The 21447-nt window shown below is 38.1% G+C and overlaps 1 protein-coding gene across 12 annotated transcripts in view; it reads left to right on the top strand.

Annotated features, from left to right (window-relative positions):
* Nucleotides 1–21447, top strand: part of Vps13b (vacuolar protein sorting 13 homolog B) — a 570082-nt gene that overhangs the window by 236980 nt on the left and 311655 nt on the right. For all 12 annotated transcript variants that reach the window (XM_087557395.1, XM_087557397.1, XM_087557399.1 and 9 more), the window contains 2 exons: nt 1523–1757; nt 18676–18896. In XM_087557395.1, coding sequence (XP_087413521.1) covers nt 1523–1757; nt 18676–18896 — 456 coding nt within the window. The remainder of the gene's footprint in view (nt 1–1522; nt 1758–18675; nt 18897–21447) is intronic.

Here is a 21447-nt window from a genome sequence, read left to right on the forward strand (position 1 = left end):
TGTGTCTCAGTGAAGAAGGTTGTGATCTTGATCTGATCATAAGCTATTTAATTCTTGCCTACTTCCACTGTGAAAGCTGCAAAGTAAGGTTGTAGAACTAATAGAAGTCGGTTGATACATCATATGCATTTGTCTTTGCAGAAAGAAGGTCAAGTGCCATTTTCTGTCACCAGTTTCAGTAGTCCATACCCAAAGGTGTGAAGTCAGTACAAACAGGGCTATTTATTTGTATGTCAGTGAATTATGTATTATATCAAGGAACTCTAAGTGGAATTCCATGTTCTTACTAGAAATACATTAACCTGAAATAAGGGTATTACTGTCTTTCATTATCTTTCATTATCGCTTATAAAACACAGTCTCCTTGTTAACACAATTACCTAAAATATCCCTAAACTTACTAAGCAATACATGTTTTATCATATCTTCAAATCACATCTTTGTTGCACAATCTTAATAGAATACTATTGAGTAATAATTTATATTTGATTAACATGATAATTTATGTTAGAATTTGAGGCATTATTATGACTACACATGGAATATTATTTTGTAAGAGTCAACTAAGACTAATAGAACTTAATCTTCACTGATTCTAAGTTACTAAAAAATGATATCATTGAGTTTTGTTTTGGGGTATATTTGGCACTATTGCACTATATTTCTTCTGAGTTAAGTAAGTATTTTAAATTTTTAAGTAGAGTTAAACATTTCATGTAAAATTACAATTTACATCATAAATTGAAGACTAAAATGAGACAAAGCACTTTGAATTTTAAGACTTTTCATATTATTATGTGTCATACATACGGCACATGTGTGCGTATATATACACTTTGCTCCATAGAGTGTATACACAGAATTTGTTACATAGACACATTCTTTTAGTGATTGTTCAGAGCTATGAACTGTGTATTTTAAGTATGTGTTCATCTATTTTAGTTTCTAATTTTTAAATACAAGGCCTGAATGGGCATAGAAATAGCACTATTAAAAATAAAAAGTCTCCAGGAAGTGGTGAGCATGCCTCTAATCTCGGCACTTGGGAGGCAGAGGCAGGTGGATCTCTATGAGTTTGAGGCCAGCCTGGGCTCAAAGAGAGTTCTGGAACAGCCAAGGCTACACAGAGAACCCTGTCTCAACAAACAAACAAAGCCCCCCAAACCAAAGCAAAACAAAAAGTTGATAGGCTTCTCTGGCTGCTGCTAACATCCTCTCATGATCTGAAGAAGCAGGAAGTCTGTGTCTTCTGTATTTGCCAGCACATGTCATGATTCTTGAAGATAAGTAGTGAATGGTAGTTGTATGTTTCGTCTCATGTCACCGGGTGCTTGGATAAGGTTTATAGCTTGAAGCAATGCTTGTCCGATTGTCATTTAGATTTCTTAAGTAAAATAACTCATAAAGACATATGGAGGGCATGTGTTCTATTTTTGACTTTATTATTTATTGTAACAATATTAGTAGTTCAAAAGTAAGTTTGATTTGACCTCAATATTTTAATTATGCTTTTCTTTTCTAGCTTGATGTGCAGTCTTGCTGTGTATTCATTCCAAATGACAGCCTGCCTTCACCAAGTACAATCGTCTCTGGTGACATCCCCGGGACAGTAAGAAGTTGGTACCATGGACAAACCAGCATTCCAGGAACACTTGTCCTGTGTTTGCCGCAAATTAAAATTGTTAGTGCTGGTCACAAGTCCATGGAGCCTCTGCAAGAGATTCCTTTTGTGATTCCACGGCCCATCCTTGAAGAGGGTACATTTAAATTTTTTTTTCAAAAGTCCTAAACTACGTGTTAGCGTCCCTCCCCCATTCCTTCCTTTGCCTGCACATCCATTCCCCTTCTATCCCATTCTAACTCCCTCTTCATATCTTTGTTACACAGCTCTCTTCCTCCTTTTCTGGAGGATGTCCCCCACCCCACTCCCATCCCTTATTAGTTATCTAAACTCTGTGCCTTTTAGATTGAAACACACAAACATGTACATAAAGGCTAACATCCAATATCAGAGAAGACTCACAGTGTTTGTTTTTGTGTCCTGGTTACCTCACTTAGGATAATTTACCTGAAATTTCCATTTCTTTTAATGGCTGCATAATACATTGTTTAAATCTATCACATTTGAATTATCCATTCATTAGTGGTGGTCACCTAGACTGTTTCTAGTTTCTGATTGTTATTAATAGAGCAACAGTGTTCATGGATGGGGTAGTGTCTTTGGAGTGTCGTGGATGGGGTAGTGTCTTTGGAGTGTCGTGGATGGGGTAGTGTCTTTGGAGTGTCGTGGATGGGGTAGTGTCTTTGGAGTGTCGTGGATGGGGTAGTGTCTTTGGTGTAAGATGTAGAGTCCTTTGGGTATACCCAAGAGTGGTTTAGCTGAATATAATGGTAGAGTGGTTTTAAGATTTCTAAGGAACTTCCACACTGACTTCAGTCAGGCATATAACCAGTTTGCAATCCTGTCAGCAGTAAGTAAGCCAACTTGACTATGGTGGATAAGTCTTATTCAGCTTATAACTATTTTATTGATACATTTTGCATCTCTATTCAAAATGGATATTAGTCTATAATTTTCTTTTTTGTGAGGGAGTTTTTCTGTGGTTTTGTATCAAGGTAATAGTGACTTTGTACGATTTAGGAAAATTTTCTTCAATTTTTGTTTTGCTTAATAATTTGAGGAATCTTGGTTTTTAAGGTTTGATAGGATTCTGTACTGAATTTGTTTGGTTCTGGCTATAAACTTTCTCTTGAGAGAAAGTTTCTCTTGCCCTCATGCCTTCTGTAGAGCTGATTTAGTAAACAGAGTGGATTAAATTTGATTTTATCATAGACTGTTTTCTTTTCCATAGATTGTGATTGATAGTTTTACTGCATAGTATTCTGTGTTGGCATCCGTGGCCTCTCAGCTTGGTTAACAGCGGTCCAGAGTCTTCTGGTCATCAGAACTTTCATTAAAATGTAATGGGCTACTCTAATGGCCCTGCCTTTTCACATGACTGTTCCTTTTCCCTTGCAGTTTTTAATATCCTGTCTTTGTTTTTTCATTTGCTGTTTTGATTCTGTGTGTCATGGGGAAGTTCTTTTTGACCCTGTCTACTTTGTGATTTGCATGCAGATTGTACCTAGATAGGTGTCTTTTCTTTAGCTAGGGAAAACTTTCCTCTGTGACTTTGTTAGAAATGCCTTCTGTGTCTTTTGTCCTGGGATTCTTCTCTGCCTTCTACACCTCTTCTGTATAGGTTTGGTGTTTTCATGGTATTCCATATTTCCTGAAAGTTTTGTGCCTGGATTTCCATAGATTTAGTATTTTCTTTCCCTAGATATTTGTTCCTTCTACTTTCTCTTTAAGACCTTCAGTTCTCTCTTCCATGTCTTTTAATCTGTTGCTGAAACTTACCTCTGAGGGTTTTGTGACATCGTGACTTTTCACCTCCAGTTTTATTTCAGTTTGCAATTTCTTGAGTGATTCTATTTCTTTTGTAAATTCTTTCATGCCTTAAATTTTTCTATTAGTTTATGTACTGTTTATATTTTCATGGTCTCTAAGGTATTTATTTATATCCTTCTTAAAGTTTTTAAACAAGTTCATGGCTGTGATTTAGAAGTCTTTGTCTTGTGCTTCAGCTGAATTGCTTTACTCAGGGATTCTGAGTGAGGCATTTTGTCCTCTTGGCTATTTGTGGTTTTACCCTGGGGTCTGATACAATTATCTGGTGTAGATATATTTGCTGGATGAGTATTCTGTTTGTTGGTTGTTGTTGTCCAGTATTAGTCCGAGTCAAGAATAGAGGTCATGCCATTTCTGAATCACAGCCAAGTGTGGTGGGTGTGGGGTCCCTTGCAGAGAGTTACTCTGCTTATGAGTAGGGAGTCACAGAGGAGTAGAGATGGGCTGGAAGGAAAGGCTGGAAAGGGCGACTAGGAAGAGCAAGGGGAACTTGGATCTGCAACCAGATAGTGACTGAGATTAGACTGAAGGACGGGTTCCAGTCGGCCAGTGTTGATCTGGGAGGGTGTGTGGGGGTGGGATGGTCTGAATAAAGGATAGGAAGAAGGATACAGTTCTTCTTTCTCTCTGAGTCCCTGCCTAGAGTAGCAGCTGCTATGGGTCAACAGACTCACAAAGTACTATAGATGGGATAGAAGGAAAGGCAGAGAGGGCAGCAGGAAGTGCTGTGAGATCCCTATGTGTGCACTAGGAGTCTGATTCTCTAGGGGATAGGAAATTGGCTGCTGGTTTGGGGTATTTTTATAGGCCAAAGTAAAAATCAAAGAGGATGATTTTAATTGAAGCCACTTGAGTTATGAATAAGTATATTGTATAGAAGTAATTGAATATATTACTTTTCAGGATTCTAATTTATTTACACCAGGGAAATAATTGTGAGATGACTTGATCTGTGGGTCATTTTCAAGGGCGTACTTGGTTTCTTGGGTTGCAGTATTTTCAGTTGTGTACTCATACCTCTTTGAACTGGAACATACTCATTTCAAACCAAAGGTGGATTTGGAAGAGTGGGAAGTCATAAGGGAAATGATAGGATTCTGCACTTCAACAACACAGCTCAAATCTTGGCAGCACTGGTTAGTTCAGCACCTTGTTCTCTTGATGAGGATGTAAGAGTGAAAGATTCTGGTGTGTGGGTTACTGCATATTCTGTCTGTCACTCAAAGCAGAAAGCCTGTGTAAGTTTTAGCTCCAGATTTTGATGTTCATTTCTCTGCTTTTTTGGGTTTTTTTTTTTTTTTTTTTTTTGGAACTAAAAGCTCCATTAGAAACTCTGGGTTGGTAATATGAGATATTAAAAGGAGAGTTTTAAAAAGTTCTATTTGTATCATCTTTGTCTCGATGCAGGTATCCTTCCTCTCACATTTTGGACATATATTCATTCTTTCATATTTGAGTTTAGAAACTAGGAACTTCCCCTACCCGTCGTGTGGGAAGGAGAATCCAATTTAGATCCTTTTACAGTCCATGCAAAATGCTCTGCTGATACAGACTATGTTAAGCTTTACTAGTGAATTCTGGGCACTCAGTTTTTTTCAAAGTATATAATCAATTTTATGAGGTTTAAATTATTTTACTGACATTTATTAATATTTACATACCAACTTTTAAAGATGTAATTCCCATGTGACTAGATACGTATCTAGTTTAAAATTCTTCAGTGTGTTCACAGTTTTGTGGAACCCTGCTGTTGGATTTTGGAATAGTTTCTTTTTCTACAAAAGAAATACCCTTGCACATTACTCTCCGTTACTTCTAGGTTCAGCCTGCTAGCAATTGCTAATCTGCATTATATCTGTATGAGTTTGGTATTTTAGATATTTCTTACAAATGGAGTTATAGTGTATGGTCTTCTGTGACTGACTTTTAAAATAATTTCTATTGTGGCAATTTTCCTTCTTTTGGATATTAGACTGCCCACTACTTGGTTTGCAGTTATCTCTTTTCTAGCCTTCTCTCCCTTATTTCCTTCAGTTATCTTTCCCTCTCATCATAATCCTCCACCTGACCTTTGTTATTTTTGTTTATCCTGGGACTTCCCTACAAGGCAAGGAGAGGAGGAGATCTGAGCCCTCTTACTGTGTCTCAGTTCTGCCTTCTAGTGTGCGGATGGAAAGGCTGGAGCTCACTTGAATCCTTGTAGTCTGTATGAAGTTTATAGAGAACTCTTAATAAATACGTTGGCTATCTGTAAGCCAAAAATATATTTGAAATTGAATGGTTAACTTCTGACTCATTTGAAAGTCCATCAGACAGATCCTTTATTGAGAACCTTTGTAGAAAATTACAGAAATTATTAATGGGATGAAGTTGAAGTTATTTAATTAGAGATTTGAAGCTCTTTCTGTACTTTTAAAGTTTGAAATGTGAAATTCTCTGCTGAAATGTATCATCTGAATTCAGATGTAGTGAAAAGCAGTGATGTCTGCTGTAGCCAGCTTCAGTGTATGTAGGGTGTTTGGGTCAAAATCGACATGGCGAATTTGGTTTGGGAGCACTTGCAGTGAGCCTTGCAGAGGTAGTTTGCTCTATCCAGCCAACACCTCTGAGCAGACGGCCTTTTACTCTGTGCCTAGTAGAGGTTTATTATTTCTTCTTTGAAAAAAATTGCCTATACTTTAATAAAATATTTTGACAGCAATGGAATATTGAGATCATTAGTAAGTTAAAACTTTGCTGTTCAATGAATATCCTAGTAAGAGCACCAGTGGAAGGGGAAGCCCTGGGTCCTGTTAAGACTGAACCCCCAGTGAACTAGACTGTTGGGGGGAGGGCGGCAATGGGGGGAGGGTTGGGAGGGGAACACCCATAAGGAAGGGGAGGGGGGAGGGGGATGTTTGCCCGGAAACCAAAGAATTATTAAGTATTAAATAAATTAAAAAAAAAAACAAAAAAAATAATAAAATACGAGTAAATACGAAAAAAAAATACTGGATGACAAATCTTCAGTAATGTCTTCCTAGTGTAGCCAATAAAGTTTCATCCAATCTAAAAAAAAAAAAAAAAAAAAAACTTTGCTGTTGTTGGATTTAGTGAGTTTCAGTAGAAACTGATCTGAAATTACTCAGAATTTATGTAAGAATATATGTGTTATGTCTTGTACTTGTTCACCTTATCAACTTATGTGCATTGTTTCCAGGAATAGAAGCCGTTTCATAATCAGCTTCTGTCATTTACAAAGATGGTTATATGCTGTTACAACGCTTTCCTGTTAAATTTCCTCTAGGCTTGTTCGATTTAATTCTTAAATTACACGTACAAATAGAAAACCTTTAACTCTCACAAAAGAGCTACTAATTTTCTTTTGATGGTGACAGTTTTAAGTACCTTGAAAATGATGATCCAAGTTTTAGACTATATCTGAGACCAGACTAGTGTAGAATTACTATTCTCCCACGTCTGCCCCCCCAAGCACTAGATTTTGTAGGCTGTCAAGTCTTGTGGTGAAGCTTTTGTACCACTTAAATCTAGCTAATATGATTGTTATCATACTCAGTCTACTACATCCGTTATTTATCTATAGGTTCTATAGGTTTTAAATGCTAAAAATGAACTCTTACACTATCTATGCTAACCAGTTCTGCATTTCTTTTTTTTTTTTTTTTTTATTAACTTGAGTATTTCTTATATACATTTCATGTGTTATTCCCTTTCCCAGTTTCCGGGCAAACATCCCCCTCCCCCCTCCCCTTCTTATGGGTGTTCCCCTCCCAACCCTCCCCCCATTGCCGCCCTCCCCCCATAGTCTAGTTCACTGGGGGTTCAGTCTTAGCAGGACCCAGGGCTTCCCCTTCCACTGGTGCTCTTACTCGGATATTCATTTCAACCTATGGGGTCAGAGTCCAGGGTCATTCCATGTATAGTCTTTAGGTAGTGGCTTAGTCCCTGGAAGCTCTGGTTGCTTGACATTGTTGTACTTTTGGGGTCTCGAGCCCCTTCAAGCTCTTCCAGTTCTTTCTCTGATTCCTTCAACGGGGGACCTATTCTCAGTTCAGTGGTTTGCTGCTGGCATTCGCCTCTGTATTTGCTGTGTTCTGGCTGTGTCTCTCAGGAGCGATCTACATCCGGCTCCTGTCGGTCTGCACTTCTTTGCTTCATCCATCTTGTCTAATTGGGTGGCTGTATATGTATGGGCCACATGTGGGGCAGGCTCTGAATGGGTGTTCCTTCAGTCTCTGTTTTAATCTTTGCCTCTCCCTTCCCTGCCAAGGGTATTCTTTTTCCTCATTTAAAGAAGGAGTGAAGCATTCACATTTTGATCATCCGTCTTGAGTTTCGTTTGTTCTAGGGATCTAGGGTAATTCAAGCATTTGGGCTAATAGCCACTTATCAATGAGTGCATACCATGTATGTCTTTCTGTGATTGGGTTAGCTCACTCAGGATGATATTTTCCAGTTCCAACCATTTGCCTACGAATTTCATAAACTCGTTGTTTTTGATAGCTGAGTAATATTCCATTGTGTAGATGTACCACATTTTCTGTATCCATTCCTCTGTTGAAGGGCATCTGGGTTCTTTCCATTTTCTGGCTATTATAAATAAGGCTGCGATGAACATAGTGGAGCACGTGTCTCTTTTATATGTTGAGGCATCTTTTGGGTATATGCCCAAGAGAGGTATAGCTGGATCCTCAGGCAGTTCAATGTCCAATTTTCTGAGGAACCTCCAGACTGATTTCCAGAATGGTTTTACCAGTCTGCAATCCCACCAACAATGGAGGAGTGTTCCTCTTTCTCCACATCCTCGCCAGCATCTGCTGTCACCTGAGTTTTTGATCTTAGCCAATCGCACTGGTGTGAGGTGAAATCTCAGGGTTGTTTTGATTTGCATTTCCCTTATGACTAAAGATGTTGAACATTTCTTTAGGTGTTTCTCAGCCATTCGGCATTCCTCAGCTGTGAATTCTTTGTTTAGCTCTGAACCCCATTTTCTAATAGGGTTATTTGTTTCCCTGCGGTCTAACTTCTTGAGTTCTTTGTATATTTTGGATATAAGGCCTCTATCTGTTGTAGGATTGGTAAAGATCTTTTCCCAATCTGTTGGTTGCCGTTTTGTCCTAACCACAGTGTCCTTTGCCTTACAGAAGCTTTGCAGTTTTATGAGATCCCATTTGTCGATTCTTGATCTTAGAGCATAAGCCATTGGTGTTTTGTTCAGGAAATTTTTTCCAGTGCCCATGTGTTCCAGATGCTTCCCTAGTTTTTCTTTTATTAGTTTGAGTGTGTCTGGTTTGATGTGGAGGTCCTTGATCCACTTGGACTTAAGCTTTGTACAGGGTGATAAGCATGGATCGATCTGCATTCTTCTACATGTTGCCCTCCAGTTGAACCAGCACCATTTGCTGAAAATGCTATCTTTTTTCCATTGGATGGTTTTGGCTCCTTTGTCAAAAATCAAGTGACCATAGGTGTGTGGGTTCATTTCTGGGTCTTCAATTCTATTCCATTGGTCTATCTGTCTGTCTCTGTACCAATACCATGCAGTTTTTATCACTATTGCTCTGTAATACTGCTTGAGTTCAGGGATAGTGATTCCCCCTGAAGTCCTTTTATTGTTGAGGATAGCTTTAGCTATCCTGGGTTTTTTGTTATTCCAGATGAATTTGCAAATTGTTCTGTCTAACTCTTTGAAGAATTGGATTGGTATTTTGATGGGGATTGCATTGAATCTGTAGATTGCTTTTGGTAAAATGGCCATTTTTACTATATTAATCCTGCCAATCCATGAGCATGGGAGATCTTTCCATCTTCTGAGGTCGTCTTCAATTTCTTTCCTCAGTGTCTTGAAGTTCTTATTGTACAGATCTTTGCTTGGTTAAAGTCACACCGAGGTACTTTATATTATTTGGGTCTATTATGAAGGGTGTCGTTTCCCTAATTTCTTTCTCGGCTTGTTTCTCTTTTGTATAGAGGAAAGCAACTGATTTATTTGAGTTAATTTTATACCCAGCCACTTTGCTGAAGTTGTTTATCAGCTTTAGTAGTTCTCTGGTGGAACTTTTGGGATCACTTAAATATACTATCATGTCATCTGCAAATAGTGATATTTTGACCTCTTCTTTTCCGATCTGTATCCCTTTGATCTCCTTTTGTTGTCTGATTGCTCTGGCTAGAACTTCAAGAACTATATTGAATAAGTAGGGAGAGAGTGGGCAGCCTTGTCTAGTCCCTGATTTTAGTGGGATTGCTTCAAGTTTCTCTCCATTTAGTTTGATGTCAGCTACTGGTTTGCTGTATTTTGCTTTTACTAAGTTTAGATATGGGCCTTGAATTCCTGATCTTTCCAGAACTTTTATCATGAAGGGGTGTTGAATTTTGTCAAATGCTTTCTCAGCATCTAATGAAATGATCATGTGGTTCTGTTCTTTCAGTTTGTTTATATAATGGATCACGTTGATGGTTTTCCGTATATTAAACCATCCCTGCATGCCTGGGATGAAGCCTACTTGATCATGGTGGATGATTGTTTTGATGTGCTCTTGAATTCGGTTTGCCAGAATTTTATTGAGTATTTTTGCGTCGATATTCATAAGGGAAATTGGTCTGAAGTTCTCTTTCTTTGTTGTGTCTTTGTGTGGTTTAGGTATAAGAGTAATTGTGGCTTTGTAGAAGGAATTCGGTAGGGCTCCATCTGTTTCAATTTTGTGGAATAGTTTGGATAATATTGGTATGAGGTCTTCTATGAAGGTTTGATAGAATTCTGCACTAAACCCATCTGGACCTGGGCTCTTTTTGGTTGGGAGACCTTTAATGACTGCTTCTATTTCCTTAGGAGTTATGGGGTTGTTTAACTGGTTTATCTGTTCCTGATTTAACTTCGATACCTGGTATCTGTCTAGGAAATTGTCCATTTCCTGAAGATTTTCAAATTTTGTTGAATATAGGTTTTTATAGTAAGATCTGATGATTTTTTGAATTTCCTCCGAATCTGTAGTTATGTCTCCCTTTTCATTTCTGATTTTGTTAATTTGGACACACTCTCTGTGTCCTCTCGTTAGTCTGGCTAAGGGTTTATCTATCTTGTTGATTTTCTCAAAGAACCAACTTTTGGTTCTGTTGATTCTTTCTATGGTCCTTTTTGTTTCTACTTGGTTGATTTCAGCTCTGAGTTTGATTATTTCCTGCCTTCTACTCCTCCTGGGTGTATTTGCTTCTTTTTGTTCTAGAGCTTTTAGGTGTGCTGTCAAGCAGCTGACATATGCTCTTTCCTGTTCCTTTCTGCAGGCACTCAGCGCTATGAGTTTTCCTCTTAGCACAGCTTTCATTGTGTCCCATAAGTTTGAGTATGTTGTATCTTCATTTTCATTAAATTCTAAAAAGTTTTTAATTTCTTTCTTTATTTCTTCCTTGACTAGGTTATCATTGAGTAGAGCATTGTTCAATTTCCACGTATATGTGGGCATTCTTCCCTTATTGTTATTGAAGACCAGTTTTAGGCCGTGGTGGTCCGATAGCATGCATGGGATTATTTCTATCTTTCTGTACCTGTTGAGGCCCGTTTTTTGACCAATTATATGGTCAATTTTGGAGAAAGTACCATGAGGAGCTGAGAAGAAGGTATATCCTTTTGCTTTAGGATAGAATGTTCTATAAATATCCGTTAAGTCCATTTGGCTCATGACTTCTCTTAGTCTGTCGACATCACTGTTTAATTTCTGTTTCCATGATCTGTCCATTGATGAGAGTGGGGTGTTGAAATCTCCCACTATTATTGTGTGAGGTGCAATGTGTGTTTTGAGCTTTAGTAAGGTTTCTTTTACGTATGTAGGTGCCCTTGTATTTGGGGCATAGATATTTAGGATTGAGAGTTCATCTTGGTGGATTTTTCCTTTGATGAATATGAAGTGTCCTTCCTTATCTTTTTTGATGACTTTTAGTTGGAAATTGATTTTATTTGATATTAGAATGGCTACTCCAGCTTGCTTCTTCTGACCATTTGCTTGGAAAGTTGTTTTCCAGTCTTTCACTCTGAGGGAGTGTCTGTCTTTGTCTCTGAGGTGTGTTTCCTGTAGGCAGCAGAATGCAGGGTCCTCGTTGCGTATCCAGTTTGTTAATCTATGTCTTTTTATTGGGGAGTTGAGGCCATTGATATTGAGAGATATTAAGGAATAGTGATTATTGCTTCCCGTTATATTCATATTTGGATGTGAGGTTATGTTTGTGTGCTTTCATTCTCTTTGTTTTGTTGCCAAGACGATTAGTTTCTTGCTTCTTCTAGGGTATAGCTTGCCTCCTTATGTTGGGCTTTACCATTTATTATCCTTTGTAGTGCTGGATTTGTAGAAAGATATTGTGTAAATTTGGTTTTGTCATGGAATATCTTGGTTTCTCCATCAATGTTAATTGAGAGTTTTGCTGGATACAGTAACCTGGGCTGGCATTTGTGTTCTCTTAGGGTCTGTATAACATCAGTCCAGGATCTTCTGGCCTTCATAGTTTCTGGCGAGAAGTCTGGTGTGATTCTGATAGGTCTCCCTTTATATGTTACTTGACCTTTTTCACTTACTACTTTTAATATTCTTTCTTTATTTTGTGCGTTTGGTTTTTTGACAATTATGTGACGGGAGGTGTTTCTTTTCTGGTCCAATCTATTTGGAGTTCTGTAGGCTTCTTGTATGTCTATGGGTATCTCTTTTTTTAGGTTAGGGGAGTTTTCTTCTATGATTTTGTTGAAGATATTTACTGGTCCTTTGAGCTGGGAGGCTTCACTCTCTTCTATACCTATTATCCTTAGGTTTGATCTTCTCATTGAGTCCTGGATTTCCTGTATGTTTTGGACCAGTAGCTTTTTCCGCTTTACATTATCTTTGACAGTTGAGTCAATGATTTCTATGGAATCTTCTGCTCCTGAGATTCTCTCTTCCATCTCTTGTATTCTGTTGGTGAAGTTTGTATCTACAGCTCCTTGTCTCTTCTTTTGGTTTTCTATATCCAGGGTTGTTTCCATGTGTTCTTTCTTGATTGCTTCTATTTCCATTTTTAATTCCTTCAACTGTTTGATTGTGTTTTCCTGGAATTCTTTCAGGGATTTTTGCGATTCCTCTCTGTAGGCTTTTACTTGTTTATTAATGTTTTCCTGTGCTTCCCTAAGTGTGTTCATGTCTTTCTTGAAGTCCTCCAGCATCATGATCAAATATGATTTTGAAACTAGATCTTGCTTTTCTGGTGTGTTTGGATATTCCATGTTTGTTTTGGTGGGAGAATTGGGTTCCGATGATGGCATGTAGTCTTGGTTTCTGTTGCTTGGGTTCCTGCGCTTGCCTCTCGCCATCAGATTATCTCTAGTGTTACTTTGTTCTGCTATTTCTGACAGTGGCTAGACTGTCCTATAAGCCTGTGTGTCAGGAGTGCTGTAGACCTGTTTTCCTCTCTTTCAGTCAGTTATGGGGACAGAGTGTTCTGCTTTCGGGCGTGTAGTTTTTCCTCTCTACAGGTCTTCAGCTGTTCCTGTGGGCCTGTGTCTTGAGTTCACCAGGCAGCTTTCTCGCAGCAGAAAATTTGGTCTTACCTGTGGTCCCGAGGCTCAGGTTTGCTCGTGGGGTGCTGCCCAGGGGCTCTCTGCAGCGGCAGCAACCAGGAAGACCTGTGCCGCCCCTTCCGGGAGCTTCAGTGCACCAGGGTTCCAGATGGTCTTTGGCTTTTTCCTCTGGCGTCCGAGATGTGTGTGCAGGGAGCAGTCTCTTCTGGTTTCCCAGGCTTGTCTGCCTCTCTGAAGGTTTAGCTCTCCCTCCCACGGGATTTGGGTGCAGAGAACTGTTTATCCGGTCTGTTTCCTTCAGGGTTCGGCGGTGTCTCTGGCAGGGGTCCTGCCGCTCCTGGGCCCTCCCCCACGGGAGCCCAGAGGCCTTATACAGTTTCCTCTTGGGCCAGGGATGTGGGCAGGGGTGAGCAGTGTTGGTGGTCTCTTCCGCTCTGCAGCCTCAGGAGTGCCCACCTGACCAGGCGGTTGGGTCTCTCTCTCACTGGGTCTGGGAGCAGAGAGCTGCTGCGGGCCGGGATCCGCGGGCTTCTCTGGATGTTTTAATGAACTGTAATCTTTTTCATCCGCCATTACAGTATAAGAAACATTTGTGAGACCCTTACATCATGTGGTTTGTATTAGTATATTTTTTGTTTTTGTGTTAACAAGGAAAGTCCTATTGTGTGTTTATATTATTTTGCCCAAGTTGCAGGTACCAGAAGACCACCAAAGAGCCAATTCCATTGTAAAACACATAAGGGTACTTATGAGCTTGTGAGCAAGGTTTGTAGACTCTCACTGTAGCAGCAGGTCAGAGTGGGACCATCTTTCCCTTACTCCCCTTTCTTCCTCTCCTCCCCCTCTGTCTCCCTGTTTAGTGTGACATCAATTGCTATATGTGCTACTGATTAGTTCACTTTTTGCTTCTTGTTCATTTGTGGTTTTATAAACTGCTCTACCCTTATTCTGTTTTACCTGCTTAATTCTGCCATAAAGAGTAGAATAGTGAGACCAATAAGTTATTGTTTTCCCCCTTAAACCATGTCACTTTTTGAGTCAAGCAACTTGAAACTTAGTTATTAGGTTAATATGCACCCATAATAGGTATGTTTTCCACCTTATAACCATGTGAAATGTGTGTCTGTGTCTTTATCGTTCCATCCTGAATCCATTTTAACTGCTACCTACTGAAACTCTTGCTTTCTGCTAGGATGATGGTGTATTTTCCCTTCTTGTACATTAACTGTAATTCTGTCTTTGAATCTGTTTCTCCTATAGTTACTAGTTAGCTAGATATTCCTGTTTTGCATCCTGACAATGTGATGTTTAGATTGGATATGTACATAATTTTTATTTAGCGTAGTATTAATATGTTAAAATTCATTTTGCTGATTTGCTATTTGTCTAATTATTTCTCTGTTATAGTCTTTTGATCTCAGAGCTGTATTTTAGACTGCTGTTTCCTCTGTTGATGTTTTTTACTAGGCATTTTTTTTTGTAGTGGTTCTTAAGAACTATGTTGTTTATCTAAATTTATCCCTTTCTAAGGATTTCTGGCTTCATTTAGCTAAATTAATTTTTATACTTTTCTATTGAAACATGCTTTATATATACGTGTATAGTGATAGGTTTATAAATGTTGCTATATAAAATTGACTGTTTTCTCAGTGCTTAGGGGAAGATAAAGCAGTAGTATTTTAACCCCTCTACACTCCATTGTGGGTGGGCGCAGGCATGCACTCTTCTTGTTACTGCTCCAGTGTTCTAGCTTCCCGCAAGAAAGGCATACACATAGCCTTATATTTTAAATACCTTAAACAGCTCAATGTCTGGACCAATGCGTAACTCCACATAGCTCACACATATTCCCCTCCGATATTTCTGAGTTAATACTTATTTAATCTGTATTTCATTTTTGCTGCCCTGGACCCTACTGGACAGCCCTCCTGGGGCTGCTTCCCCTAGCACCTACATGTCAGCTGTCTCTCCTTCCTGCACCTTTCCAGCTTGGTCAGACTCCTACACCATCCTCATGGTGGAATCTCCTCTTCCTCCTTCCTTTGTCCCTTCCTGGGAATCCTAAAAGTCCTTCCTCTGTCTTTCTGCCTAGCCGTTGGCCACTGGGTAACTTCACTGACTAGTCAAAAATCAACTGGGGACAGGCTTGCTTTAGGCTTATGTGCTGGACACTGTAAACAGGTTTTTGGGTAACATAATTAGTGTGTGAACACAAGCTGCTATAGGAAGAGATGAAAATCACTTCAATAGAGTCTCGTATATAGCCCACGTATTGGTTGTATTTAACTGTATTCTTTTTTTTCTTGTGTGTTTGAATTATAATTGAAGGGAAAGCTATTTCTTGTATTTCTGGTGAATTCTATCAGTGTTCATTTATTTGAGAATACCGTTTTTTAACTGTTGTGTTTTGTTTTCTTTCTCTTTGGTGTTACTGGTAACTCAACTTCAGACCTTGTACATGTTATGCAAACACCTTACTCTGCCCTGTATCTGAATCTCCTTGCCTTTATTTTTTTAAGTAATGGTTTTTCTGGATGTTTAATTTTTTGGCTTTTTTTTTTTTTTTTTTTTTTGCATTTCACATTATAGTACGATTTTTACCACCTCTTTTGGGCTGTCATTTTATACAATGTTCTATCTTTAAATAAATTAATGCTTCATTGTATGTTACCCTGTATTATTTCTAGTGTATTACCCTGGATTTTGCCTTTTTAATGATAAATTATAATTATAATAAAAATCATAATAGTAGTAATTGTCACCCTTCATTCTTAAATTTGTAGATGTTGAAAGAGGTTTTTGAGTTGAAGTTTCTTAATCTTACCATTTTGTATTCTGAGCATGTTTCCTAGTGTACAGTCATTCTTATTCCCTAAACACAGTGTTGGTGACAGAGAAAATCACACCATGACTGATCATAATTTCACATTCAGTCCCAGAAACTTGATGTCAGAAGTAGGGTTGCTGCAGTTATCCAGTGTTCACTGACTAAATGTGAGCATAAGAGCTTTACCTTGTGTGTGCATGTGTCTATATTAAGACTGTTTCCTAAAGCATTGTTAGGATCCTGGTTTGTTAAAATCAACATTGTAGTATGCTGCATTTTAAAATCACAGTGCTTTCCTTCTGCTGATTTTTAACTCGGTTGTAATCACTGTGCTCTGGACTCTTCCCCTGTGTCCACCCCTTGGTGCTGACAGACTACTGGCCAAGACTCCCATCTTCCCTTCACATCTTATACCTCATCCCACAGTTTATGGTTTGCATATTTCCACTCACAGTGTTTTTCCTGGACTACATGGGCACTTGGTCACTTTCCGGTAATTATTTTCCTCTGATGAGTTAGCCAAGTCTTAAATTCACACATGAATGCTTCTTATCCTTCTTGCTCTTTTTCTACCTTGTTAAACAAGGTAGAAACAAACCATTTTGTTTGAAAATTAATAAATTTTTCCAGAAAGAATATATTGAGAAAATGAAGGCACAGATTATATGAACAGAACTATAGTTAAAACGAAAACTCTTCCCTGGGCACAGTGGCTTGTACCTGTTGTGCAGCAGTGGAGGAGGCTGAGGTCAGCACCCTGTGCTCAGGATGTAGCCAGACTAACCTCTGTGTGAGCTCCTGAGTTGGATGTTCATGGTAGCCAGGAAGTAGCTGGAGCTTTAAGGTCAGCCTAGACTGGAAGAAAGCTTCATGGAGTCCTCAGGATAGCATGGTTTGAGCTCATTTTAGAAATATCTGTTATTTATTATTATGTATGTATTTTATGTAAGATAGGTGTTTTTATTTTGAGATGTTTATTTTTACAAATGTCATCATATAATTAATATAATTTGTCAAATTTTGTCCCAATGATTGATCTTTGATTTTTTTTGTCTCTGAATGTTAATTTAAAATCCCAAAAACATACTTTACTTTTTAAGACAGACAATCTATGTACTAAGAACATAAAGTAACATTAGTTATTTTAAGGGAGTATGACATAACTACTTTCAATTAGTCTCATTCTGAATCAGAATATTTTTCTAAGAATACCAATGTCAACTGTGACGTTTTTAATTTAGTAAATTTAAATGTGATCTTGTTGCATAATATAAATCACCACTTAGTATTTGTTAGAATAAAGTTTGGAAACATACAAATCTATCTATTTAAAGTAAGAATCTAAAGTCAGGATACAGGAGACAGTGTTAGCAGGGGTTTATTTTGTAAACAGCATAGAATTTGATATTGATTTAAAAATTATTTTAGACTCAGTTACGATGATTTAAAGTTCTCATTTTTTACTTTAGTAGCAAAATATTATATCTGGAACAGGCAAAGATCTGCAGTGTGGACCGCATACTACTATGAAATTATCATTTCTGGTCAAGTTGCCAACTACCCTTACCTGAATTTATTATATCATTTAAAGTCCCAAATTCAGAGTTTCCTTTTTTAGATATTTTGAATGTTTACATTTATCATATATGTATGTGTGTCCATATACATACATATATATTACATAAAAGTCCATATGCATACACATGTGTGTGTGCGTGCGTGTACTTTGAACTCACTGTGTAAATTCACATGGTAATATATTTGTTATTTTGTCTTCAATGCTTTGCTCCAGCATGCCTGTCTCTCATGGAACTGTCTAGTGAACTGTAGGAGAATCTTCGTGTGTAATTGGGGACGATGTGGAGGGTGGATTCATCACTTATTTTGATGTTTAACTTTTTCATATGTTGTAAAATATCCATAGTGAGTATTGAGTACCTCTATAATTGAAAAAATAAATGATCTCTATATGTTTTAAAATGATAGCATCATTTAAACAGTAATTATACTGATACACATATAACTGGGCATTCTAAAATATATGATAGAAATGTATTGTTTATAAGTTAATACCAGAATATTGAATTTTAAATATTCCAATTGGACCTTTTAAATTATATCAGTTTACTTTACCTATAACTACAATATAAAATTCTAAGATGTTTTATATTCTATGCTTGTACCTATAAAAATATCGTACATGTGATAAATTACTGAACAGTAATAGAAATTTTTTCTTTCAATTATGATATTTATGAATGATAAATTTTTATTGATGCCTGCATCCTTTAAAATATATCTTATATGTACTTTAAGAGCCACACAAGGAATATGTAGAAATATGTCTGAGTTCTACCCAGAATTTCTGACTAAGTACTTTTGACATAGTGCCAGAAGCCTGTTTCCAGTAGCATGCCCGATCAGTGTAAATCCTTGTGCGGGTTGCGACACACACAAGAACATACATATTATTTTCCCCTCTAATTTTTCAGGTCACTTCTCTATGTAAATGCCACTGTACAACATTAAAAGCATTCCATTTTATGCAATTTCTGAATGCAGGAACACTTACTATCCACCATAGTGGCAAAGATGGTGTTAGGTCTTTTATTTCTGTTTCTATTTTTTATGTCTAGCTTTCTTTCTATAATGCTTATAGTATATGAAGTGTATAGAAGAATATTATAGTAATTGCAAATACTAAAATTAAATTATTTTAAGTAGCATGTAAAGGTAGTCTCTGAAATCCTTTGTTATATCAAGTGTTATATTTCATATTGAAATTTTAAATCATTTTTATTTGTTGTTATTAATTGTGAAATTTTGTTGGACTCCTGTTTCTGTTTTATTCTCTTATAGGTGATGCATTTCCTTGGACCATAAGCTTGCATCATTTTAGCATATATACCCTTCTTGGCAAGCAAGTGACACTGTCCCTGGTGGAGCCTATGGGATGTACGTCTACTCTAGCAGTCACATCTCAGCAGCTACTTCCAGTGGGACCTGAAGGGAGGCATTCATTTGTTGTCTGTTTACATGTTGACTTAGAGTCATTAGAGATAAAATGCTCTAATCCCCAGGTTGGTACACTTTATTTTAAAAGCTAAGTTTTTTGTTTTTTTTTTTAATGTTCACTGTCTTATTAAAAGACTTCTCTTCTAGCTTGAAGGGGCTCGAGACCCCATATGTACAACAATGCCAAGCAACCAGAGCTTCCAGGGACTAATCCACTACCTAAAGACTATACATGGACTGACCCTGGACTCTGACCCCATAGGTAGCAATGAATATCCTAGTAAGAGCACCAGTGGAAGGGGAAGCCCTGGGTCCTGCTAAGACTGAACCCCCAGTGAACTAGACTGTTGGGGGGAGGGCAGCAATGGGGGGAGAATGGGGAGGGGAACACCCATAGAGAAGGGGAGGGGGAGGTCTTAGGGGGATGTTTGCCTGGAAACCAGGAAAGGGAATAACACTCGAAATGTAAATAAGAAATACTCAAGTTAATAAAAAAAAATGGGGTTCAGAGCTAAACAAAGAATTCACAGCTGAGGAATGCCGAATGGCTGAGAAACACCTAAAGAAATGTTCAACATCTTTAGTCATAAGGGAAATGCAAATCAAAACAACCCTGAGATTTCACCTCACACCAGTGAGAATGGCTAAGATCAAAAACTCAGGTGACAGCAGACGCTGGCAAGGATGTGGAGAAAGAGGAATACTCCTCCATTGTTGGTGGAATGGTGGTACAACCATTCTGGAAATCAGTCTGGAGGTTCCTCAGAAAATTGGACATTGAACTACCTGAGGACCCAGCTATCCCTCTCTTGGGCATATACCCAAAAGATGCCCCAACATATAAAAAAGACACGTGCTCCACTATGTTCATAGCAGCCTTATTTATAATAGCCAGAAGCGGGAAAGAACCCAGATGCCCTTCAACAGAGGAATGGATACAGAAAATGTGGTACATCTACACAATGGAATATTACTCAGCTATCAAAAACAATGACTTTATGAAATTCGTAGGCAAATGGTTGGAACTGGAAAACATCATCCTGAGTGAGCTAACCCAATCACAGAAAGACATACATGGTATGCACTCATTGATAAGTGGCTATTAGCCCAAATGCTCGAATTACCCTAGATGCCTAGAACAAATGAAACTCAAGACGGATGATCAAAATGTGAACGCTTCACTCCTTCTTTAAAAGGGGAACAAGAATACCCTTGGCAGGGAAGAGAGAGGCAAAGATTAAAACAGAGACTGAAGGAACACCCATTCAGAGCCTGCCCCACATGTGGCCCATACATATACAGCCACCCAATTAGACAAGATGGATGAAGCAAAGAAGTGCAGACCGACAGGAGCCAGATGTAGATCGCTCCTGAGAGACACAGCCAGAATACAGCAAATACAGAGGCGAATGCCAGCAGCAAACCACTGAACTGAGAATAGGTCCCCTATTGAAGGAATCAGAGAAAGAACTGGAAGAGCTTGAAGGGGCTCGAGACCCCATATGTACAACAATGCCAAGCAACCAGAGCTTCCAGGGACTAAGCCACTACCTAAAGACTATACATGGACTGACCCTGGACTCTGACCTCATAGGTAGCAATGAATATCCTAGTAAGAGCACCAGTGGAAGGGGAAGCCCTGGGTCCTGCTAAGACTGAACCCCCAGTGAACGTGATTGTTGTGGGGAGGGCGGCAATGGGGGGAGGATGGGGAGGGGAACACCCATAAAGAAGGGGAGGAGGAGGGATTAGGGGGATGTTTGCCCGGAAACCGGGAAAGGGAATAACACTCGAAATGTATATAAGAAGTACTCAAGTTAATAGAATAAAATATAATAAAATGTGACCTAACTCCGCAAAAAAAAAAAAAAAAGACTTCTCTTCTGTTAAATACCATATCTTTTTGTCTTTAAGCCTTGCAATCAGCATTGCAGTGATTAGATTTAAGAATGGCTTTAAATTTCTCTCAAGTTTTATAATAAGAACTGTATTGATGAGCATAAATTTGTTTTTTCGCTAGTGGGATAAAATCAGTTAAAGATGTGGATGTGCTGTTTTGAAATTCTGATGAACTATATTTTTATTGCTGGACTGGAGCGTGTACTGAAGTGACCAAATATAATTTTTAATCAGAGTCTCTCACAGCCCCTTTTCACATCTTGCTGTATTTTACACCAGAAGAGAACATTTACTAAAGGTTTCCTATTAAAGTCATTTCCCCTTCTATAACATTTCAACCGTGATGTGCCAATTCTGTTATATTCTGCCACCTTACAATCACAGTGAACTTATATCATCTGGTTTTGTGTAAATTATTAATTATCATAAAATTTACATTTTTTTAACTTCAAGTATACTATTGTATATTTTCCATATAGTCAGGGTTGTATACTACTTTTAAAACAATCCCCTTTAGCATAATCTTTAATCTGATGGGCCAATATTCATAAATTCAAAATTTATAAATCTATTCCTGCTTTTGTAGTTATCAGCCAGTTTTTGAAGTATTTAAAAAAAAAACTTCCTATATCATTCCATATTATAAAACTTCCTTTCCATTACAAAGCAGCTCTTTTCTCCCTGCCTTTTTTTAAATTTTCATCATCTGTCTGTCTG

Source organism: Rattus norvegicus, chromosome 7 (assembly GCF_021556685.1).
Source record: "Rattus norvegicus strain SHRSP/BbbUtx chromosome 7, alternate assembly SHRSP_T2T, whole genome shotgun sequence".
In the NCBI taxonomy this organism is placed as follows: domain Eukaryota; kingdom Metazoa; phylum Chordata; class Mammalia; order Rodentia; family Muridae; genus Rattus; species Rattus norvegicus.